At 41.9% G+C, this 26,193-nt stretch overlaps 1 protein-coding gene across 4 annotated transcripts; it reads right to left on the reverse strand.

Annotated features, from left to right (window-relative positions):
• Positions 1-4,066: 4,066 nt before the first annotated feature.
• On the reverse strand, positions 4,067-21,435 carry LOC124037457 (acyl-CoA Delta-6 desaturase-like). Of its 4 annotated transcripts, none has more exons than XM_046352183.1 (14): positions 21,240-21,435; positions 20,798-20,900; positions 20,126-20,427; positions 15,406-15,516; positions 13,509-13,706; positions 13,156-13,257; positions 12,685-12,810; positions 12,204-12,264; positions 12,004-12,080; positions 9,599-9,696; positions 9,377-9,473; positions 9,073-9,152; positions 6,102-6,227; positions 4,067-5,968 (listed from the first exon to the last, which is right to left on the reverse strand). In XM_046352183.1, the coding sequence occupies exons 3-14, from the start codon at positions 20,360-20,362 to the stop codon at positions 5,917-5,919; spliced, it is 1,365 nt and encodes a 454-aa protein (XP_046208139.1). In that variant the 5' UTR covers positions 20,363-20,427; positions 20,798-20,900; positions 21,240-21,435; the 3' UTR covers positions 4,067-5,916. The 4 variants fall into 4 exon arrangements, with proteins under 4 accessions (XP_046208139.1, XP_046208141.1, XP_046208138.1 ...); XM_046352185.1 differs by having other exon boundaries at positions 15,406-15,471; positions 20,126-20,437; XM_046352182.1 differs by having other exon boundaries at positions 20,126-20,437; positions 21,240-21,434.
• Between the last annotated feature and the right edge of the window lie 4,758 nt (positions 21,436-26,193).

The following is a 26,193-nucleotide window of genomic DNA, read 5'->3' on the forward strand; positions in this document are numbered from 1 at the left end:
GTATGCACAAGTTGTCGTGGAGACAACTTGTGGTCCTGTAGCTCAGTTGGTAGAGCATGGCGCTTGTAGAGCATGGCGCTTGTAACGCCAGGGAAGTGGGTTCAATCCCCGGGACCACCCATACGTAGAATGTATGCACACATGACTGTAAGTCGCTTTGGATAAAAGCGTCTGCTAAATGGCATATATTAGAATAAATTCTCTGCCGCCATTGAGGTATAGCCCACCTGCCACTTATGAAACAGTCAAATCAAACAAGATGTATATTTCGAAAAGCACTTGAGCATAGAACATATTTGTAAATATATTTACTGTCCATCCTTGGTGTCCCGAGGCCCATCCCCGGCTCCAACTGACAATTTAGAATTTTATTCTGAAGGAAAAGTTATTTGACTAAACACTCATAACATTTGATTAAAATATGTTTTTAACCTGTTTGGTGACAGAGTAAAATATGTCTTCAACTGCAAGCAAGAGTTGTCATTAAGCTTGCTAAAACACCTCGCTAGCTCCTTCTTTAGCTTGCCACAAACGTGCAGTGTGCTAACCAAGGTAAGAATTGTCATGAAAATTAAAGTTGAGTAGAGTTCAGTTAATGTCCAGTATGTATTAATAAATATAATTTAATTACCAAAGCTATTTGAAAAATGAATAAAACAATGTGTTGCTAGCTTTAGAGAAGGGTTGGGTGTCTCTTGGAACAGAATCTGGCCATACTCGAGATGTTGATATGGCGAATCTCCTTTAAAGGGGAACCGCACCCACTGATGAAGGTGAATTGGGACAGGTTGGTTCCACCAGGCTAGGTTATAAAGGTGAATTGGGACAGGTGACATCAGGCTAGGTTATAAAGGTGAATTGGGACAGGTGCCATCAGGTTAGGTTATAAAGGTGAATTGGGACAGGTTCCACCAGGCTAGGTTATAAAGGTGGATTGGGACAGGTGCCATCAGGTTAGGTTATAAAGGTGAATTGGGACAGGTTCCCACCAGGCTAGGTTATAAAGGTGAATTGGGACAGATTAGATCAGGCTAGGTTATGAAGGTGAATTGGGACAGGTTGGTTCCACCAGGCTAGGTTATGAAGGTGAATTGGGACAGGTTAAACCAGGCTAGGTTATGAAGGTGAATTGGGACAGGTTACACCAGGCTAGGTTATGAAGATGAATTGGGACAGATTATATCAGGCTAGGTTATGAAGGTTAATTGGGACAGGTTGTTACCACCAGGCTAGGTTATAATGGTGAATTGGGACAGCTTCCATCAGGCTAGGTTACGAAGGTGAATTGGGACAGGTTACACCAGGCTAGGTTATGAAGGTGAATTGGGACAGCTTGGTGCAACCAGGCTAGGGTATGAAGGTGAATTGGGACATGTTCCACCAGGCTAGGTTATGAATGTGAATTGGGACAGGTTCCACCAGGCTAGGTTATGAAGGTGAATTGGGACAGGTTCCACCAGGCTAGGTTTTGAAGGTGAATTGGGACAGGTTCCACCAGGCTAGATTATGAAGGTCAATTGGGACATGTTACACCAGGCTAGGTTATGAAGGTGAATTGGGACAGGTCAGATGTAACTAGCCTGATTCAAGTGTCCTCTCTGTTCCATTTACAGCCAAGTGGTAAATTGCTTTTTGTTCTAAAGGTCAAATCTTTTCATTTTTTTATCGTATTTTTATTTAACCTTTATTTAACTAGGCAAGTCAGAACAAATACCCCCCTTCCCCCCGGCCAAACCCTAACCTGGACGACGCTAGGTCAATTGTGGAACTCCCAATCACGGCCGGTTGTGATACAGCCTGGAATAAAACCAGGGTCTGTAGTGACGCCTCTAGCACTAAGATGCAGTGTCTCAGACCGCTGCGCAACTCGGGATCGCCAAGTGCATTTTTACTAATGCGTTTCACAACCAAAATCACTCTACTAGTGGTATCTGCTTGGCTGGGTACCTAGTTTAATTTACCGGGTATTTTTATTGTACAACTTTTCACAGATTACACATTACTGTTGTTGATGAACCCATATGTGTCATGTGCTAATTCTAATTCGTCACTATTTACCACAGCCACAAAGTCATACAGGCTGCCTATTTCTACAATTTATCTTCTTACAATGTGAGTTCAACCTAACCTTAGCCTTAACCACAAAATCTTGGCCACTTTAGATACTGCCGGCAGCATGCTATAGGCAGTATAGGCTACAGCATGCTATAGGCTACAACTATAGGCTACAACTGCGGGAGGCAACTGACTTCGGGAATTCACACCTATGTGAATAAGGAATAGTCCCAGTAGTGGAATTTACAGTTTGCCTTCAAAATAAAAGTTCCCCATTGAAAGTGATGCAAACGGATACAAATAATGGGAACAGGCCATATTTAATTTGACACAAAAATAAAAACAACTGTTGAAATCCAACTGTTGATGTATCAGTATGGATTGGGGGCCATACTTATATGCTCTGTACAGTCTTACCTATGGATCTTGGGTCGATGAAACAGGGTATCAGCCTGCTCCGGGACACCCACAGACTTCAATTGTTTCACTGATCCTCTGTCTCAGCATTATCCACAGGGTAACTATCAACCTGTCTCAGCATTATCCACAGGGTAAGTATCAACCTGTCTCAGCGTTATCCACAGGGTAACTGTCAACCTGTCTCAGCATAATCCACAGGGTAACTGTCAACCCGTCTCAGCATTATCAACAGGGTAACTGTCAACCTGTCTCAGCATTATCAACAGGGTAACTGTCAACCTGTCTCAGCATTATCCACAGGGTAACTGTCAACCTGTCTCAGCATTATCCACAGGGTAACTGTCAACCCGTTTCAGCATTATCCACAGGGTAACTGTCAACCTGTCTCAGCATTATCCACAGGGTAACTATCAACCTGTCTCAGCATTATCCACAGGGTAACTATCAACCTGTCTCAGCATTATCCACAGGGTAACTGTCAACCTGTCTCAGCATTATCAACAGGGTAACTGTCAACCTGTCTCAGCATTATCAACAGGGTAACTGTCAACCCGTTTCAGCATTATCCACAGGGTAACTATCAACCTGTCTCAGCATTATCCACAGGGTAACTGTCTACCTGTCTCAGCATTATCAACAGGGTAACTGTCAACCTGTCTCAGCATTATCCACAGGGTAACTGTCAACCTGTCTCAGCATAATCCACAGGGTAACTGTCAACCTGTCTCAGCATTATCCACAGGGTAACTGTCAACCCGTCTCAGCATTATCCACAGGGTAACTGTCAACCTGCCTCAGCATTATCCACAGGGTAACTATCAACCTGTCTCAACATTATCCACAGGGTAACTGCCAACCTGTCTCAGCATTATCAACAGGGTAACTGTCAACCTGTCTCAGCATTATCCACAGGGTAACTGTCAACCTGTCTCAGCATTATCCACAGGGTAACTGTCAACCTGTCTCAGCATAATCCACAGGGTAACTGTCAACCTGTCTCAGCATTATCCACAGGGTAACTATCAACCTGTCTCAGCATTATCCACAGGGTAACTGCCAACCTGTCTCAGCATTATCAACAGGGTAACTGTCAACCTGTCTCAGCATTATCAACAGGGTAACTGTCAACCTGTCTCAGCATTATCCACAGGGTAACTGCCAACCTGTCTCAGCATTATCCACAGGGTAACTGTCAACTTGTGAGTCTGAAAATGCACACTGGAGGTGAAGGAATCAACGTCGTTAGTATCAACCGGATGTAGAAATACATAATTTCCACATTCAGATGTTTAGAGCACAGAGGTAATTATATACATTGTATTGTTTCAGATGCGACCTTTCGTTGACTCACAAGTAACAATTCAACAACGGACCAAGTTATTTGAGCCAACAATAAAGATGATTGAAACCACTCTTTTAGTTGTCAGTCATTCATTCAGACTTTTCAAAGTATACCACAACAGGCTATTGTGATTCAGTCCTGACCTTTGTAGTTTTACGCATTGATTGTTTTTATTCATGTAGCTTAGCTACAGTATCATTAAGGTAAAAAGCAAACATTTCCCTTCATTTAAATACATGGCAACATATATTTATGAAATATATTTGGGCATTTATTTTACTAGCTACCACAGCATGCTCTCAAAATGTATTTCCATATATTTAAATATATAAACATTTTTTGTAGAAATATATCAAAAAGGCCAATTTTGTAATATGTCCATATATTTAAATATATGTAATATAAGGCTTAAACACATATTTATTTTAATATACGTAAATACATACATTTTGTTCAAACAGGGTGGCACCAATGATTAGGGCCAGGCGTTTTGGCTGTTCTTCGGTTGGTGTTTTTCTACCCCGTGTCCGATATAAGCACTTTCTCACACCAGTGATCATCTAACATAATTATCCAATTAGTCCAAAAACAATTCCCAACCGTGTGGATTGACTTCAAATGCATCAACAGCATACACTTTAGCCTAATGCACCAAATGATTAACCTAAGGGAATAAATCGGCGTACATATTTCACTTACTCATTGTCTGTTATCAAAATTATATAGGAATAGTAGGCATGTTATCTAAGAAAATATATAATATATATTTTTTTAAATAACATGTCTACTATTCCTATATAATATATATATATTGCTTTTGCAAGCGCCAACATCCCTCTAAACAAAGTTGACAATCCCAAATTGCGCACCTTCATTAAGACACGTGAAAAGAACCGAGGCGCACTCTCCGGTAAAAAATACAACGGAAAGCATCTCCATAGTAACGGACAAATCCACTGTCACACATTGTGTATGAGAGCTGGGTGAAGATGTTAAAGTTGTTCTGGCTGATAGAGTGTATTTACAGGCAGAGAACTATTCGACAGTGTTAGAATATCACTCCGAGTAGCTGCGCTTTTACATGAACCTTGTGGAGGCGGAGAAGCGCATCTCTCCAGATACTGACGTCTTAACAGAGATGGATAAAAGGTGTTATTTCTATAGTAAATGGAAATAGGCGAGCCATTAGTATTCTGAAAATAGTCTATATTCCACCCTCTACATTTTCGGATACAAAAATGCCTATCATACCCATTTGTTAATTAACAGACAACGAAGACGTCGTGAAATATTGTTGTTGATTGATGTTGTCTTGTTATGTAAGGACGAGACTGTTTCACTATATATCCCCCACAACGTTTCAAGGTTGAAGCATTCTTCTGAGACGGCATAATTATGTCAGATGGCTGTCTATCCTATCTATCCTGTTTTTCCATTTAAAATGTGACGCTAAATTGCAGGTTTTGCAGAAAATATTGTTGTCTGCAAAGAACATCCCAGCGGGGAATTTCAAGCGATAGAGATGTTTTATTGTACACTTATATTGTCTGCTTTGATTCATAGTCTTTCCCCTTTAAGTGTCCTAATTGCCCCATTTATATAACCTCCTGTGATCAGGGATTGAGTCTGTTGGGAGGCGATCAGCTTGAGAAAAACGAGGTGTAAAATCACTGATCTACAAATAGAATTCCCTGCCAAATAATAGTTTTTGTGAAATAAAGATTCATATGCTGCGCCTCCCCTGGTTCAGGCGATCCCTCCACCAGAAACGAAGGGACAACCAGACTGGAATGACTGAGCCTTGTGTTAATTACAGAGCATTTCCTAGGATTTTCTGCCTGCATCAAACCCAGTGGATAATGCTGGGAATTTTGGTCAATAAATTTTTTTTAAATTTTTTTTTTAAACGCCTGGCCCTACTATATAAACCCTCTATTTATGCTATGGATCCCCATTCACTGCTGACAAGGTTTAAAACAATTATATCACAATAATGTTTGCAGTGATCATTATCATCAAAAACATCTAGGAAATGTCCTCTCTGTTCGCAGGTCGGTAATCTGCGATGGATTAAATCCTGTCCAGAGTCAGGAAGGGATTTATTTATGGAGATACGCATCCAGCCACAGATCCCCTGACTTCTTCAGTGACCTGGAGAAGAACAGAGGTGGATAACGAACCAGGTAAATCACATAGGAGACTGAGAGCAGCAGGTATCTCCTTATGATGTACAATCTATTCCCAGAGGAATAGCACGATACAAGTATTCATTAAAACACTTTACCTGACAACATCAGTCATGCCTTTCTGCAAAGTCTTGACCTGGTAGGGAACTCCATGTTTCTCACACAAAGCACGGACCAGAGGAGCCACCAGGTGGTAGTTATGACGGGGCATGGTAGGAAACAGACTGGGAGACAGAGGGGGAGAGAGAAAGAGAGGCAGAGAGAGAGTGGGGGGAGAGAGAGAGAGGGAGAGTGGGGGGAGAGAGAGAGTGGGGGAGAGAGAGAGGAGAGAGAGAGAGAGAGAGAGAGAGAGAGAGAGAGAGAGAGAGAGAGAGAGAGAGAGAGAGAGAGAGAGAGAGAGAGAGAGAGAGAGAGAGAGAGAGAGAGAGAGTGGGGGAGGAGGAAGGAGGGAGAGGGGAGAGAGAGAGAGAGGGAGGGAGAGACAGAGAGAGAGGGGCGGGGGCAGGGGGAAGGTGACAGAGGGAGAGAGAGGGAGGGAGAGACAGAGAGAGAAAACGCTATCAGAGAAACCTCCGTTTCTGAGTAGGATTGTATCGATATTGTATCTAAACACTATTACGAGGTAGAGTATTTAGTACAAACAACAAGTTATATTTAAGAACAAATGAAGCTGAATGCTGCTTAAACTATAACTTTAGTATGTCAGTGACCTGATAAATGACCATATAAATATTGTCATGAAGTGGGCCTCTTCGGTTACAGCGAGCACCATCCCCCTCTCTCTGCACCACCTCCCTCTCTTCCCCCTACACTCAGGCTCTGTTAGGCAGGTCATAAATTCCTAGAGGAGTTTCTCTCCTCATGGCCAAAGTATAGAGAGAGTGAGTTTCACAGGAGAACAAAGGAACCTCTTCCAAATCACAGAACTTGAGAACTGAACAATGTCCATGTTCTGGAGAATGTGTTCATGGTCGAGGAAGAATCCAGCTACGAACTGGTCCGTCTTGTACAATTTTGTGAAACTCATGAGACAATAAAGCCACATTACTATAAATCTGTTTATACAAGAGTCTCAGTTGTGGGGTTTACATCTAACTGTTGAATCAAATGAATGAGTAAAGATGAAACTATTTGTGAAATTATGTAAGGTGATGTTAATCCTGTTAATGAAAGCATTCCCTTTAAAATCTAGCCAACTCATTGGTCCGCTCCGATGAGCACAGACAGGATATTTTCTACTGTTCCGAATATAACCCCCACCTAATAAAATCCTCTAAAGACCAGCTGAACCTTGATTACCACGAGAGGGAGTTAAGGTTTGAGTAGATTGCTGAATCTTTTAACCATACCATGTGGTTAAACTCTGAGACTATCGATCCAACAGAATAAGAGCTGCTCTTCGATACTAATTTGTAGTCTGCAGCTAGAAATGATGTACCCGCGAATGCGAAGGCCGCAAACCGCCGAAACATCTATTCTATAACAACATTTCTGAATGTTACTCTGAAGTAGCAATTCTAACCAAAGACTCCAGGTACGCAGAGAGAGGGGCGGATGAACTTCCAACAGAGATCACGACGACACACTGAGCGTAAATATATATATATATTGATTGCAATTATTCCCGAATGAGTGAGCGTTCATGTGCAAAGGATTAGCATTTCAATTGTTAGAATTATCAACTGTGTCGTTGTCTTATCTTTGGCGCCCTTCTCAGTCCCTTTGTCTACCAAGCCGCGATGCCGGTTTAGTCCACTAGGGGTCATACCGGTTTAGCCCACTAGGGGTCATACCGGTTTAGCCCACTAGGGGTCATACCGGTTTAGCCCACTAGGGGTCATACCGGTTTAGCCCACTAGGGGTCATGCCGGTTTAGCCCACTAGGGGTCATACCAGTTTAGCCCACTAGGGGTCATACCAGTTTAGCCCTTTAGGGGTCATCCCGGTTTAGCCCACTAGGGGTCATACCGGTTTAGCCCACTAGGGAACATACCGGTTTAGCCCACTAGGGGTCATCCCGGTTTAGCCCACTAGGGAACATACCGGTTTAGCCCACTAGGGGTCATACCGGTTTAGCCCACTAGGGGTCATACCGGTTTAGCCCACTAGGGAACATACCGGTTTAGCCCACTAGGGGTCATACCGGTTTAGCCCACTAGGGGTCATACCGGTTTAGCCCACTAGGGGTCATCCCGGTTTAGCCCACTAGGGGTCATGCCGGTTTAGCCCACTAGGGGTCATCCCGGTTTAGCCCACTAGGGGTCATACCGGTTTAGCCCACTAGGGGTCATACCGGTTTAGCCCACTAGGGGTCATACCGGTTTAGCCCACTAGGGGTCATACCGGTTTAGCCCACTAGGGGTCATCCCGGTTTAGCCCACTAGGGGTCATACCGGTTTAGCCCACTAGGGGTCATACCGGTTTAGCCCACTAGGGGTCATACCGGTTTAGCCCACTAGGGGTCATGCCGGTTTAGCCCACTAGGGGTCATCCCGGTTTAGCCTACTAGGGGTCATACCGGTTTAGCCCACTAGGGAACATACCGGTTTAGCCCACTAGGGGTCATACCAGTTTAGCCCACTAGGGGTCATACCGGTTTAGCCCACTAAGGGGCACATCCCCTATCATTTCCTTGTAACCATCTCTACTGTTTGTTTATGTATTTCTGTGATTATTTAGTTAGTTAATAAATAAATGATTGAGACAATTGATGTATGGATGATTCATAGTTAAGACTGGGTTCGTGCGGATAACCAACAATTTACGACGTTTGGAATGAGACTTAACATGAGGTAAAGAATAATTAATTCATTAGAAGACCAATTGATCAGATATTAAAATATCTGAAAGTTATATTAGGAAAATTATAACTTTGTAATCTGAATATTTTTCCTTGGTGCCCCGACTTCCTAGTTAATTACATTTACCTGATTAGTTCATCATGTAATAATAAGTACAGAGAATTGATTTGATAAACTAACAGTCTTCAGTTTAATGATGCCAAAGACACGACAATACAGTATATACTGTTGACATATAACAGTAAGGTGAGATATTTGTTTCACTTACTGGTGTTCAATCTGAAAGTTGAGGTGTCCACTGAACCAGTCGTTGAAGGTTGACTGTTCAATGTTGCAAGTAGCACTCAACTAAGACCAGAGAAAGAGACACGTTTACAGCTCCCTCTGCTGGAGAACTACAGAAGGCACAGCCCCAGAAAACACTCCTGGACCTGTACTCCGGACTGCTGTTCCCGGATCCGTTTAGCCTTTTAAGATTATACTGAATAGGAATGTATGGACAGGGGGGACCTGATCCTAGATCGGCCCTCCTACTCCAGACAAGACCCAGTTGTCTAGTAATGACATGTTACCTGCATGGTGAGCCAGTCCTGGTGTCTCTCGTGATCTATCTCCATAGGAAGGTGATTCATCTGGGTCACCCATACAAACCAGTGGCTTTCCAAAAACCTATATATACAGTACAATATTCACAATATAATTATTCAGCCACAATATTATATTACATTATTAAATCAAGCACAGCATTGAATGAATGAGTTAATCTTTGAGCTCCCTCTCAGTTCATACTTTACCTGACGAAGCTGATCAATGCTACTGAGCCAAAGAAACCAAAGAATGGATAGTAACAGCAGAAGAAGCGAAGGTAGAAACTCATCGACCACGTCAGATCCTTCACAGGAGACAAAGATTGGTATTAGGCCAGACATTATACATCTGGGGTTCCTACCCAGTGGCAACACATTATTCATTTTTTGAGCCCCACATTTATTAGAAATTATAGATGGAACGTATCGATGCTCATCGGCCATTGGACATAGACATTACACAACAAGTTGGTTGATGATGTAATATGCCAGGGAGATATGTATACTGTAGCTAAGAAAGTAATACAACTGTATGTTGTGTAGTAAGCGGTTAGTAGCCCATGTGCCTCAACCTAACACTTTGGTCCTTTCCCCCCTCATAACTTACTCTACTGTTCTGACTTGGTGGTGCACATGTAGCCTACAGCCTGGTAATATTTTAAGAGCTTTCCATGTCTGCTTATATCCCCCTTTATTTATCCTACGGTTCTGACTTGGTGTACAGTTTGAACACTTGAAGAACGGCCCGTGTTCTGAATTCTGTCCCGGTACATTTCAAAAGTGCTAAACAAATAGTTATATTGACTATGTCTGTCCTAACTCGCTCATTAAAGTCTTAAACTAAATTACAGATTGCCTCTTATCCGCTTGTCGTCCCCTTATGCCACAGTTTGTACATCTCAATTGTCATTAGAAACCACATTTGTTTAACCAAGTCAGCCATATCAGCTATGTTTTTTAAAGGCAGTAAATTAGGCTGAATGAACTGTTTGGCTGCCAGTCTAGGCTCCGCTGATAGCCAGGTGTAGCAGTGGTAAGATGAAGGGACAGCTATATGTCGGCCCTAACAGTTTGTGGGCACCGTTTGTCACCATTACAGTGCAATTAATGTATTGTTTAGTGTTGTGTAGTGGCTTTGTTGACATGCATCCCATTTGTTTGTTTTTGTTAAAATCACCCCTATTCCCCTATAGGATGACAGCAAAGCAACAATTATCACGGTGATAAGGAAGATAGTTCACCCGATGTCACAGGAAGTCCATAAAGATCAAGGACATCAACCACCCGAGCCACTGCCTGTTCACCCCGCTATCATCCAGAAGGCGAGGTCAGTACAGGTGCATCAAAGCTGGGGACCGAGAGACTGAAAAACAGCTTCTATCTCAAGGCCATCAGACTGTTAAACAGCCACCACTAACATTGAGTGGCTGCTGCCAACATACTGACTCAACTCCAGCCACTTTAATAATGGGAATTGATGGGAAATGATGTAAAATATATCACTAGCCACTTTAAACAATGCTACCTAATATCATGTTTACATACCCTACATTACTCATCTCATATGTATTTACTGTACTCTATACCATCTACTGCATCTTGTCACGACTTCTACCGAAGTCGTTGTCTCTCCTTGTTCGGGCGGTGCTCGGCGTTCGACGTCACCGGTCTTCTAGCCATCATTGATCCTTTTTTCATTTTCCATTGGTTTTGTCTTGTCTTCCCACACACCTGTTTTCAATCCCATTCATTACCTGTTGTGTATTTAACCCTCTGTTTCCCCTCATGTCTTTGTCAGAGATTGATTTGTTGTCAGTGTAGTGTGATTGTTTGTATAGGTGCGCGTCGGGTCCTCGTACCCATGTTTTGTTTGTACATTTATTGTTATGGAACTTTATTAAAAGACTCCATATTTAAACTCCGTTTGACTCTCCTGCGCCTGACTTCCCTGCCACCTATGCCTGACACATCTTGCCTATGCTGTTCGGCCATCGATCATCCATATATCTATATGTACATATTCTCATTCCCCCTTTAGATTTGTGTGTATAAGGTTGTTGTTGTGAAATTGTAAGATTACTTGTTAGATATTACTGCACAGTCTTAACTAGAAGCACAAGCATTTCGCTACGCTCGCATTAACATCTGCTAACCATGTGTATGTGATAAAATTTGATTTGATTTAGTCATTTCTGATGGTACAGTCAGTGTGTTGTTGGTAGTACAATATTATTGCTCACTAGCTTTAGTGAGCATCGAACAAGGATTTAGTGCCCCCAGGTGTTCGCATAGTCATATCTATCCTGCCCTGCCTTTCGAAGGTCTTCGAAAGCCAAGTTAACAAACAGATCACCGACGATTTTGAATCCCACCGTACCTTTCCGCTATGCAATCTGCTTTCCGAGCTGGTCATGGGTGCACCTCAGCCACGCTCAAGGTACTAAACAATATCATAACCGCCATCGATAAGAGACAGTACTGTTCAGCCGTATTCATCGACCTCAGCCACGCTCAGTCCTAACCATCATATCATTACTCTCTCGTGGAAGCCCTTATGTTCCAGATGGGAATGAAGAGGATTAAGTCTACAATCAGTTGGTATGAAATCTCACCACCCAGTCCTGTCGTAAAAACATGGTCCGCAATATCTGGATGTGGAAATACACTGGAATAAGTAGTGGGGGTCCAACTGAAACACAGAAGGATAATATTGGTATTACATACATTACATACAGTGGTCTGTCTTTTACCTGTTCAATGGAAGTTGATGTGATTCTATACAGAAATCCACTAAACGTGTTCAGCAACTTACTGAGGAAGAAGTACTGGTGTTGGTGATGGTAGGGCATGTACTTCAACTTCTTTATACCATACTGCAATAGACAGAGACAAGGAGACAGATGGGTCTTACACAGAAACACGAATACCGTTTTAACACGACTGAGACAAACCGTTACATGGATATTATTACATGGTTATTTCATGAATATTACATTAAATTAATGAGCTATTACATGGATATTTGAATATTACATGGATATTATTACATAGTTATTTCATGAATATTACATTAAATTAATGAGCTATTACATGGATATTATTACATGGTTATTTCATAAAAATGACATTAATTTAATTAACTATTACATGGATATTTAAATACTACATTAATAATTATACATGAATATTTAGATTATTATTCAAATATGACAGGAAGTCAGATGGGTCATAAAGCACTAAGGTTGTGAGTCCAGTTGGGGCATGAATCACAAATATATTATAGTGATAACTACCTCTACAGGCTGTTTGTCTCCCAGGACGAAGACATGCAGTGAGTTGACATCAGGATCTTTACTAAACACGTTGGGCTTAGCGTGGTGCTGGAAGTGACGATGGTTCCACCAGTTAGCAGAGGCACCCTGGAAACACACAGCTACTGTTACTTATTAATGGTACACACAATTACACTTACTGTAACTTACACCTGTTGGACACGACACAAAATAAGGCTAATGTATAGCAGTGAACTAGGAAATGTAACACTGCTCTGGTGAATGTAGGAAAGTGAAAGGGACAGTTTCCTGAACAAAGACTTAACATAGTCCTGGAGTAAAATGTACTTTCAAAGGAGATTATCCAATGAGAATGGTTTTCAGTCTAGAACTAGGTTTAAACGGTGTCCGGTTAACTTATCCAAAGAGTAGCAGAAGATCCGCCTAAAGAAACAGTATTGTCAAATGTCCAACCATTGTCCAGCAGCCTACCTTTAGGTGTCCAATGACAAACTTTTGCAGTACGTGATTCCAACTGGATTTCTTGCAGACTGACAGGTGGCCGTAGTCATGCTGCAGCCAGCCAGCCTGGGACTGAGAGTGAAAAAGAAAGGCAGAATTTGAATGGTGTCTGAAAGGTGGTTTGGTAACCCTATCGTTAAGCTAAACCCTTACCCTAACCTAACCTCAACACCCCTAACCTTCACCTTAATCGTAACCCTAACCTAATACCCTAATCTTAACGCTAACCCTAACCTTAACCCTAACCTTCGATCCCTATGCCTAACCTTTGAATCTGCCTGTCAACTATCTTCTTGTACTCCCTAATAATATTGTAATGGTACCTGAGACGTGGCCAGCATGAGGGAACAGAGCAGTGTGAGGCTCCAGCTGGTCCCCCAGACCCAGAGCAGGCCCAAAGCCAGGGCCTCTAGTAGCAGGATGTGGCCCAGGTAGAGGCTGAAGAAGAGAGGGCAGGCACGGAGCAGACCTTCACTCTCCACACGGTCGCGCAAGGCCTGGAAGTCCTGCACTAGAGCTGCCTGTATGGAATAGAGGTGATCAATAATCAATACATATGTAATGGGATCTTTCTCAAAGTAGATGAACCAGTAGGAAGATGGATGATGGTAGAGAGATGGGAATTGAGGGAGAGGAGGGGAGGAAGAGGACAGGAGAGGGAGAGGGAGAAGGACAGGAGAGGGAGTGGAGAGGACAGGACAGGAGAGGGAGAAGGACAGGAGAGGGAGAAGGACAGGACAGGGAGAAGGACAGGGAGAGAGAAGGACAGGAGATGGAGAAGGACAGGAGAGTGAGAAGGACAGGGGAGGGAGAAGGACAGGAGAGGGAGAAGGACAGGAGAGGGAGAAGAACAGGAGAGGAGGAAGAGGACAGGAGAGGGAGAAGGACAGGAGAGGGAGAAGGACAGGAGAGGGAGAAGGACAGGAGAGGGAGTGGAGAGGACAGGACAGGAGAGGGAGAAGGACAGGAGAGGGAGAAGGACAGGAGAGGAGGAAGAGGACAGGAAAGGGAGAAGGACAGGAGAGGGAGAAGAACCGGAGAGGGAGAAGGACAAGAGAGGGAGAAGGACAGGAGAGGAAGAAGGTCAGGAGAGGGAGAAAGACAGGAGAGGGAGAAGGACAGGAGAGGGATAAGTACAGGAGAGGGAGAAGGACAGGAGAGAGAGAAGGACAGGAGAGGAAGAAGGACAGGAGAGGGAGAAGGACAGGAGAGGGAGAAGGACAGGAGAAGGACAGGAGAGGGAGAAGGACAGTATAAATTGAGAAGAGAAACCTGTAGAGAAGAAGAGGAAGAAGAAGAGGAAGAAGAAGGGTAAGGAAATATAAGTAACAGAAAGCTGAAGAGAACCAGGATAAGATGTAAGACTCCTGAATAGGTAAACAGACAGCAGGGAATCTGGGCATATAGACAGCCTGGTATAATGTGATCTAGTTATAGGGGCACATAGACAGGCTTGTACAATGTGATCTAGTTATAGGGGCATCTGGGCATATAGACAGGCTGGTATAATGTAATCTAGTTATAGGGGCACATAGACAGGCTGGTATAATGTGATCTAGTTATAGGGGCACATAGACAGGCTGGTATAATGTGCCCTAGTTATAGGGGCATCTGGGCATATAGACAGGCTGGTATAATGTAATCTAGTTATAGGGGCACATAGACAGGCTGGTATAATGTGATCTAGTTATAGGGGCATCTGGGCATATAGACAGGCTGGTATAATGTGATCTATTTATAGGGGCATCTGGGCATATAGACAGGCTGGTATAATGTAATCTAGTTATAGGGGCACATAGACAGGCTGGTATAATGTGATTTAGTTATAGGGGCATCTGGGCACATAGACAGGCTGGTATAATGTGATCTAGTTATAGGGCCATCTGGGCACGTAGACAGGCTGGTATAATGTGATCTAGTTATTATAGTAGACGACTGAAGATGACACACGACTTGGTCCCCGGGTCTTCTGACACATTGTAGAAACTGTACAGCATTCAGTCTGAGAAGCATGTAATTCCCTATCAGCCAGAGAAAGACAGGCCTCACGTTGGTCCCCGGGTCCCTACCTAAACCTACAGTATGTTAGAGTGGGTGTGGTGCTGTGTCAGAGGGAGAGATGCTGTAGGCTGCACATTATGTTTCATTATGTAGCCTACAACGATGTATGTTATGGGTGTGATGCTATAGAGGGAGAGAGATAAAGATGGGCCTCCTCACGTTTTTCCCCTGGTCCTGGCTGGGCTCTGTCGGTGTCAGCTCTCCAATCAGCAACGGCTTCAGAAACTTCCTGACAAAATTAGGATCGGGATGGAATGCGGAAAATGCTTCCTAGAAATTAGAGACATAGATTCATCTATGTTGTTTAAGAGAAATACATATAAATGTCATTCATTTGTCTCTCAGTACAAAAATGTAATTCATATTCGCCGTGTGATTAAATAAAGACGCTTCATGCAGAAATCGCTCTGCCGTTTCCTGGTTGTTACAATTCTAATAGTTCGCCCTAATTTCAGTTTATGTGACAAAACAAGCAAGTATAGTGTAGAGAATCATGTAGATGTATCATCATTATGAAGCGAATCATTGTATGAGAAAAAATGGGAAATAACTTTTTCATAACCAAAAAATATTTGCATATCTCAGGAAACAAACAACAAAACCGAAAGTAAAATATTCCCAAAAATCAAAAATGTAAGAACAGGAAGCATAGAAATAGAACAGATAGAACTGCTTATTAAACATTTGCATATTGCAGCTTTAAGATCATTAATTAACTAACATTAACTAACAACTAGTGTAATAAGTCATTATCACAATGTACGATCCACTAACAACTAGTGTAATATGTAATAGAGTCATAATGTACGATCCACTAACAACTAGTGTAATATGTAATAGAGTCATAATGTACGATCCACTAACAACTAGTGTAATATGTCATTATCACAATGTACGATCCACTAACAACTAGTGTAATATGTAATAGAGTCATAATGTACGATCCACTAACAACTAGTGGAATATGTCATTTTCACAATGTACGATCCACTAACAACTAGTGTAATATGTAATAGAGTCATAATGTACGATCCACTAACAACTAGTGTAATATGTCATAGAGTCATAATGTACGATCCACTAACAACTACTGTAATATGTCATAAGAGTCATAATGTAATATGTAATAGAGTCATAATCGATCCACTAACAACTAGTGTAATATGTCATTTTCACAACTATGTAATATGTCACGATCCACTAACAACTAGTGTAATATGTAATAGAGTCATAATGTACGATCCACTAACAACTAGTGTAATATGTAATAGAGTCATAATGTACGATCCACTAACAACTACTGTAATATGTCATAGAGTCATAATGTACGATCCACTAACAACTAGTGTAATATGTCATTTTCACAATGTACGATCCACTAACAACTAGTGTAATATGTAATAGAGTCATAATGTACGATCCACTAACAACTAGTGTAATATGTAATAGAGTCATAATGTATGATTCACTAACAACTAGTGGAATATGTAATAGAGTCATAATGTACGATCCACTAACAACTATTGTAATATGTCATAGAGTCATAATGTACGATCCACTAACAACTAGTGTAATATGTAATAGAGTCATAATGTACGATCCACTAACAACTACTGTAATATGTAATAGAGTCATAATGTACGATCCACTAACAACTAGTGTAATATGTCATAGAGTCATAATGTACGATCCACTAACAACTAGTGTAATATGTCATTTTCACAATGTACGATCCACTAACAACTAGTGTAATATGTCATAGAGCCATAATGTACAATCCACTAACAACAAGTGTAATATGTGAAAGAGTTATAATGTACGATCCACTAACAACTACTGTAATATGTCATAGAGTCATAATGTACGATCCTCTAACAACTACTGTAATATGTAATAGAGTCATAATGTACGATCCACTAACAACTAGTGTAATATGTAATAGAGTCATAATGTACGATCCACTAACAACTAGTGTGATATGTCATAGAGTCATAATGTACGATCCTCTAACAACTACTGTAATATGTAATAGAGTCATAATGTACGATCCACTAACAACTACTGTAATATGTAATAGAGTCATAATGTACGATCCACTAACAACTACTGTAATATGTAATAGAGTCATAATGTACGATCCACTAACAACTAGTGTAATATGTAATAGAGTCATAATGTACGATCCACTAACAACTACTGTAATATGTAATAGAGTCATAATGTACGATCCACTAACAACTAGTGTAATATGTAATAGAGTCATAATGTCACGATCCACTAACAACTAGTGTAATATGTCATAGAGTCATAATGTAACAAGATGTCGATCCACTAACAACTAGTGTAATATGTCATAGAGTCATAATGTACGATCCACTAACAACTAGTGTAATATGTAATAGAGTCATAATGTACGATCCACTAACAACTAGTGTAATATGTAATAGAGTCATAATGTACGATCTACTAACAACTACTGTAATATGTAATAGAGTCATAATGTACGATCCACTAACAACTACTGTAATATGTAAGAGTCATAATGTACGATCCACTAACAACTAGTGTAATATGTAATAGAGTCATAATGTACGATCCACTAACAACTAGTGTAATATGTCATTATCACAATGTACGATCCACTAACAACTAGTGGAATATGTAATAGAGTCATAATATACGATCTACTAACAACTACTGTAATATGTCATTATCACAATGTATGATCCACTAACAACTAGTGGAATATGTAATAGAGTCATAATGTACGATCCACTAACAACTACTGTAATATCTAATAGAGTCATAATGTACGATCCACTAACAACTAGTGTAATATGTAATAGAGTCATAATGTACGATCCACTAACAACTAGTGTAATATGTCATTATCACAATGTACGATCCACTAACAACTAGTGTAATATGTCATTATCATAATGTACGATCCACTAACAACTAGTGTAATATGTCATAGTCATAATGTACGATCCACTAACAACTAGTGTAATATGTAATAGAGTCATAATGTACGATCCACTAACAACTAGTGTAATATGTCATTATCACAATGTACGATCCACTAACAACTAGTGTAATATGTCATTATCATAATGCACGATCCACTAACAACTACTGTAATATGTCATAGAGTCATAATGTACGATCCACTAACAACTACTGTAATATGTAATAGAGTCATAATGTACGATCCACTAATAACTAGTGTAATATGTCATTATCACAATGTACGATCCACTAACAACTAGTGTAATATGTCATAGTCATAATGTACGATCCACTAACAACTACTGTAATATGTAATAGAGTCATAATGTACGATCCACTAACAACTAGTGTAATATGTCATTATCACAATGTACGATCCACTAACAACTAGTGTAATATGTCATAGAGTCATAATGTACGATCCACTATCAACTAGTGTAATATGTAATAGAGTCATAATGTACGATCCACTAACAACTAGTGTAATATGTAATAGAGTCACAATGTACGATCCACTAACAACTAGTGTAATATGTCATTATCACAATGTACGATCCACTAACAACTACTGTAATATGTCATTATCATAATGTACGATCCACTAACAACTACTGTAATATGTCATTATCATAATGTACGATCCACTAACAACTACTGTAATATGTCATTATCATAATGTACGATCCACTAACAACTACTGTAATATGTCATTATCACAATGTACGATCCACTAACAACTAGTGTAATATGTCATAGTCATAATGTACGATCCACTAACAACTACTGTAATATGTAATAGAGTCATAATGTACGATCCACTAACAACTAGTGTAATATGTCATTATCACAATGTACGATCCCACTAACAACTAGTGTAATATGTAATAGAGTCATAATGTACGATCCACTAACAACTACTGTAATATGTAATAGAGTCATAATGTACGATCCACTAACAACTATTGTAATATGTCATAGAGTCATAATGTACGATCCACTAACAACTAGTGTAATATGTAATAGAGTCATAATGTACGATCCACTAACAACTAGTGTAATATGTAATAGAGTCATAATTTACGATCCACTAACAACTACTGTAATATGTAATAGAGTCATAATGTACGATCCACTAACAACTAGTGTAATATGTAATAGAGTCATAATGTACGATCCACTAACAACTAGTGTAATATGTAATAGAGTCATAATGTACGATCCACTAACAACTAGTGTAATATGTAATAGAGTCATAATGTACGATCCACTAACAACTAGTGTAATATGTAATAGAGTCATAATGTACGATCCACTAACAACTAGTGTAATATGTAATAGAGTCATAATGTACGATCCACTAACAACTAGTGTAATATGTAATAGAGTCATAATGTACGATCCACGAACAACTAGTGTGATATGTAATAGAGTCATAATGTACGATCCAGTAACAACTAGTGTAATATGTAATAGAGTCATAATGTACGATCCACTAACAACTAGTGTAATATGTAATAGAGTCACAATGTACGATCCACTAACAACTAGTGTAATATGTCATTATCATAATGTACGATCCACTAACAACTAGTGTAATATGTAATAGAGTCATAATGTACGATCCACTAACAACTACTGTAATATGTAATAGAGTCATAATGTACGATCCACAAACAACTACTGTAATATGTAATAGAGTCATAATGTACGATCCACTAACAACTACTGTAATATGTCATAGAGTCATAATGTACGATCCACTAACAACTACTGTAATATGTCATACCTACAACATTATAACATTTGCAACAGTCTTCTTGGAATAACTTGAGAACATTTCACCAACAACTTCCATAGTTAGGCTACTGACCGTGGCATCTTCTCCAGCAAAGTGACTGATGACCCTGATGCCCCCCGGGTGTCTCTTCGCCCACTGGGTAATATTATAGACCTTCCTGTCGATGACCAACCACTGGTCGCTTCTGTGGCAGTGCTTCTGAACCTCTTCCCAGGTGTAGACTGCACTGCCACCTCGCCCTCCACCGGGCCCAACCCCGTCACCCTTGGCTGGCTCGCTTGACTCCGTCTGCTGACCTCCGCCCCCCATCGTCGGTTCTCTCTGCTCCACTCACACCGTCGCTGTGTCGGCTGCACTCTGTCCAGTCTGTCCAACTGAAACACACTGAGGACCAGTCAAATGCAACGTACAGAGAGGAAGTCAGGGAATGCAATCAGAATCAGATCATGCTGTCTGAGCCAAGTCACACCCAGATGGTGAAATGGTGTGACTCTTCTACAGTTGGATGTTTATTGGGATGAGTCTTGTCCTGGAGGCAGATCTGAGAGATTTCCACTAGATAAGCCAGCTGCAAAGTCAAAATTGGCTATATTAAAACATTCATAAAAACAAACATTTGCTTTTTGGTCTTAATTTAAGATTAGGGTCAAGTTTAAAATTTGATTTGATGACTGTGGTTGTGCTAGCTAGTGACCATTCTGCAGAGCTGCCTCCAGAACAACATTCATGACGAAAAACGCTAACCTGCGATTCTTTTGCCAGAGGGAAGGGAGATGTTTTCCAGACAGCGTTGTACAACAAAATGTGTTGTTCAATTCAGTTGCTGAAAATATCGAATGACGAATACCTGTAGAGGCGCAAGAATGTCAGCCAGTCTGGGTCCTGTAATTCTGTGGAGTTCCTTTTCTAACAAAAAAGATAACGCCATTGTGTGGGCATGGACTCCTCTTCTGTTCTGCATATGTTTCCCGAGTTTTATATAACACACAGTGCAAACCTTTATGAGTGTGTCATTTTAATGTCTGTATAATGACACACATGATACAATCGAATAGTCGTGTCAGCCGCTACAGAAATCCCCAGGCTACATGACATTACATTAAATCAGGCTATATTGTGATCAACAATATAACGCATTTATATAATGATGATGTGGCTACAGAATGAATGGAATAGCTGCACTCACCAGCATTTCCAGTTGTGCAATCCTCTCCTCGCTACGTCTCTTATTCATAAAAATACATTTACTTCTTTCTGATCACCCGTCTCATCATCTATCCAATCAAATCATCAGCAGACTCCTAACGGTATATTTCGTTCCTATAGCTCACTCAGTCATTCACCCACTCGTTCACTATACAATTCAAAGCCGATCATTCGAGGGTCTCTAGTCCAATAGAGTTGTTTCACTAGCCTGCTACCATATCTGCAATTGGTTCATAACAGCCTTTCCGAATTTTATAAAAAAAAAAAAAAAAAAGGCCGGCCCTCTCTATCTGATTGGCTTTCTGGTCTGTCAATCACTTTCCTATGTCAATAATTTACCTATTCCAACCAATCAGGACGTTCTTGGACGCAATCAGGGCCCCGCCCCTGACACAGCGAGTGTTTACATGCTGTCTCAAGAAGAAGAAAGGACTGCCCCTCCCTGATGCTTTCCTGTGTAGTATTTTATCCGGATCCCCATTAGCTACAGGCAAAGCTGCTTCTACTCTGCCTAAGGTCCACACAAAACATAAAACATGACACAATACACAACACGAATAGACAGATACAGAACTACATTCATTAAAATAAATACAATAACGTAAAATTACACTACACAAAACAAAAATATAAAACACGACATGTAAAGTGTTTCATGAGTTGAAACAAAATTATCCCGGAAATGTTCCATATGCACAAAAGCTCGTTTCTCTCAAATTTGGTGCACAAATTTGTTTACATCCCTGTTAGTGAGCATTTCTCCTTTGCCAAGATAATCCATCCACCTGACAGGTGTGGCATATCAAGAAGCTAATTAATCCATCCACCTGACAGGTGTGGCATATCAAGAAGCTAATTAATCCATCCACCTGACAGGTGTGGCATATCAAGAAGCTGATTAAACGATGTCAAAGTTGGCCTCCCGAGTGTTGCAACAGTCTAATGCACTACATCACGTGTGCTTGAGGTGTCACTGCAGACCCGGGTTCGTCTGGGTTAGGGGAGAGTTTACGGGATTTCTTCGTCCCATTGTGCCTTAGCGACTCCTTGTGGCGGGCTGGGAGCCTGCAAGCTGACCCCGGTCGCCAGCTGTACAGTGTTTCCTCCGACATATTGCACTGTCAACTGTGGGAACTTATATAAACAGGTGTGTGCCTTTTCAAATCATGTCCAATCAATTGAATTTACCAAAAGGTGGACTCTAATCAAGTTGTAGAATCATCTCAAGGATGATCAATGGAAACAGGATGCACCTGAGCTCAATTTAGAGTCTCCTAGCAAAGGGTCTGTGTAACGCCGTTCGTTTGTCGAAAGAGAGTCGGACCAAAATGTGGCGTGGTAGTTACTCATGTTCTTTAATGAAAAAATAGCGATAGAACCTCCCGGACGCACCTCAAAACCATAGGGAGGGTCCGGGTGGGCGTCTGTCCATGGTGGCGGCTCCTGCTCGGGATGTGGACCCCACTCCATAAATGTCATAGTTCCTCCCCTTCGCGTCCTGGGATAATCCACCCTCGCCGCCGACCATGGCCTAATAGTCCTCACCCAGAACCCCACTGAACTGACGGGCAGCTCGTGACTGAGGGGCAGGTCGGGACTGAGGGGCAGCTCGGGACTGAGGCAGCTCGGGACTGAGGGGAGGCCCGGGACTGAGGGGAAGCCCGGGACTGAGGGGAAGCCCGGGACTGAGGGGAAGCCCATTACTGAGGAGAAGCCCAGTACTGAGAGGAAGCCCAGTACTGAGAGGAAGCCCAGTACTGAGAGGAAGCCCAGTACTGAGATGAAGCTCAGGCAGGTAGTTGGCTCCGGTAGATCCTGGCTGGCAGATCTAGAAGATCACGGCTGACTGGCGGATCTAGCTGCTCTATGCAGACTGGCAGCTCTGGCTGCTCCATGCAGACTGGCAGCTCTGGCTGCTCCATGCAGACTGACAGCTCAGGCTGCTCCATGCAGACTGACAGCTCAGGCTGCTCCATGCAGACTGACAGCTCTGGCTGCTCCATGCAGACTGGCAGCTCTGGCTGCTCCGTGTAGACTGACAGCTCGGGTTGCTCCATGCAGACTGACAGCTCAGGCTGCTCCATGCAGGCTGACAGCTCTGGCTGCTCCATGCAGTCTGGCAGCTCAGACTGCTCCGAACAGGCAGGAGGCTCCGGCAGCGCTGTAGAGGAGGAAGGCTCTGGAAGCGCTGAACAGGTGGGAGACTCCGACAGCGCAGGAGAGGGGGAAAGCGCTGGCTGCGCTGAACAGGCAAGGCGCACTGAAGGCCTGGTGCGTGGTGCTGGAACTGGTGGTACTGGATCGAGGACACGCACAGGAAGCCTAGTGCGGGGAGCTGCCACCGGAGGACTGGTATGTGAAGGTGGCACAGGATGGACTGGACCATGAAGGTGTACTGGAGAGCCTGAGAGCAGGACTGGCACAGGACGTGCAAGGCTAGGTAGGTACACAGGAGGCCTAGTGCGTGAGGCTGGCACATTTTTCACCAGCCGACTAACACGCACCTCAGGACGAGTATGGAGCGCTGACCCAGGTGCCATAAAATCCCCGACACGCTCCGTTGGACGAATCTTGTACCTAAAGCACCAACACAGCAACTCCCTCATTACTCTCCACTCCACTTTCCCCATTAACTCCTTCACAGTCTCTGCTTCGCTCACCTCTAACACCGGCTCTGGTTCTGGTCTCCTCCTTGGCTCCTCACGATTTACAAGGAGAGTTGGCTCAGGTCCATCTCCTGACTCTGCCACTCTCTCCCTGAGCCCCCCCCCCCAATACATTTTTGGGGCTGACTCACGGGCTTTCCTCTGCGCCGTCGTGATTGTCTCTCCAACTCCATTCTCCTATAGCCCTCTTCGCACTGCTCCAGCGAATCCCAGGCGGGCTCCGGCACTCTCTCTGGGTCGACCGCCCACCTGTCTATTTCTTCCCACGTCGTATAGTCCCGATATTGTAGCTCCTGCTGCCGCTGTTGTTTCTCCTCATACCAGCGTCTCTCAGCTCTTGCCGCCTCCAGTTCTTCTTTGGGGCGCCGATATTCTCCCGGCTGATCCCAGGGTCCTTCTCCGAACAATTCATCCTCCTTTCGCTGCTCCTGCTGTCGCTGCCTGTTTCCACGCCACTCGGTCCGTGTGTGGTGGGTGATTCTGTAACGCGTTCGTTTGTCGAAAGAGAGTCGGACCAAAATGTGGCGTGGTGGTTACTCATGTTCTTTAATGAAAAAATAGCGATACATGAAATAACTAAATAAATACAAAAACAACAAACGGAACGTGAAAACCTAATTACAGCCTGTCTGGTGAACACTACACAGAGACAGGAACAATCACCCACGAAATACACAGAGAAACCCAGGCTATCCTAAATATGGTTCCCAATCAGAGACAACGAGAATCACCTGACTCTGATTGAGAACCGCCTCAGGCAGCCAAGCCTATGCTAGACACACCCCTAATCAACCACAATCCCAATGCCTACGAAAACCCCAATACGACAACACAATAAACCCATGTCACACCCTGGCCTGAACAAATAATAAAGAAGACACTAAATACTAAGACCAAGGCGTGACAGTCTGAATACTTATGTAAATAAGGTATTTCTGTTTTTTTTTGTGTATTTTATGCATTCATCAGTTATTTGTTGTTATTAGTTGTTTACTCCATGTGTAACTGTGTGTTGTTGTTTACTCCATGTGTAACTGTGTGTTGTTGTTTGTGTCAAACTGCTTTGCTTTATCTTAGACTCGTCGCAGTTGTAAATGAGAACTTGTTCTCAACTAGCCTACCTGGTTAAATAAAGGTGAACTAGCCTACCTGGTTAAATAAAGGTGAACTAGCCTACCTGGTTAAATAAAGGTGAACTAGCCTACCTGGTTAAATAAAGGTGAACTAGCCTACCTGGTTAAATAAAGGTGAACTAGCCTACCTGGTTAAATAAAGGTGAACTAGTTTACCTGGTTAAATAAAGGTGAAGTAGCCTACCTGGTTAAATAAAGGTGAACTAGTTTACCTGGTTAAATAAAGGTGAACTAGCCTACCTGGTTAAATAAAGGTGAACTAGCCTACCTGGTTAAATAAAGGTGAACTAGCCTACCTGGTTAAATAAAGGTGAACTAGTTTACCTGGTTAAATAAAGGTGAACTAGTTTACCTGGTTAAATAAAGGTGAACTAGCCTACCTGGTTAAATAAAGGTGAAATAGCCTACCTGGTTAAATAAAGGTGAACTAGCCTTCCTGGTTAAATAAAGGTGAACTAGTTTACCTGGTTAAATAAAGGTGAACTAGCCTACCTGGTTAAATAAAGGTGAAATAGCCTACCTGGTTAAATAAAGGTGAACTAGCCTTCCTGGTTAAATAAAGGTGAACTAGTTTACCTGGTTAAATAAAGGTGAACTAGCCTACCTGGTTAAATAAAGGTGAACTAGTTTACCTGGTTAAATAAAGGTGAACTAGTTTACCTGGTTAAATAAAGGTGAACTAGCCTACCTGGTTAAATAAAGGTGAAATAGCCTACCTGGTTAAATAAAGGTGAACTAGCCTTCCTGGTTAAATAAAGGTGAACTAGTTTACCTGGTTAAATAAAGGTGAACTAGCCTACCTGGTTAAATAAAGGTGAAATAGCCTACCTGGTTAAATAAAGGTGAACTAGCCTTCCTGGTTAAATAAAGGTGAACTAGTTTACCTGGTTAAATAAAGGTGAACTAGCCTACCTGGTTAAATAAAGGTGAACTAGTTTACCTGGTTAAATAAAGGTGAACTAGTTTACCTGGTTAAATAAAGGTGAAATACATTATTTTTATTTATTTTGCCCACTGTTCCCCGGGCGCTGAAGGATGTTGATTAAGGCACCTCTCTGATTCGGAGGTATTGGGTTAAATGCAGGAAGAACACTTTCAATTGAACAACTGACTAGCTATCCCCCTTTCCCTTGTG

This window comes from Oncorhynchus gorbuscha, linkage group LG06, assembly GCF_021184085.1.
Source record: "Oncorhynchus gorbuscha isolate QuinsamMale2020 ecotype Even-year linkage group LG06, OgorEven_v1.0, whole genome shotgun sequence".
Taxonomy (NCBI): domain Eukaryota; kingdom Metazoa; phylum Chordata; class Actinopteri; order Salmoniformes; family Salmonidae; genus Oncorhynchus; species Oncorhynchus gorbuscha.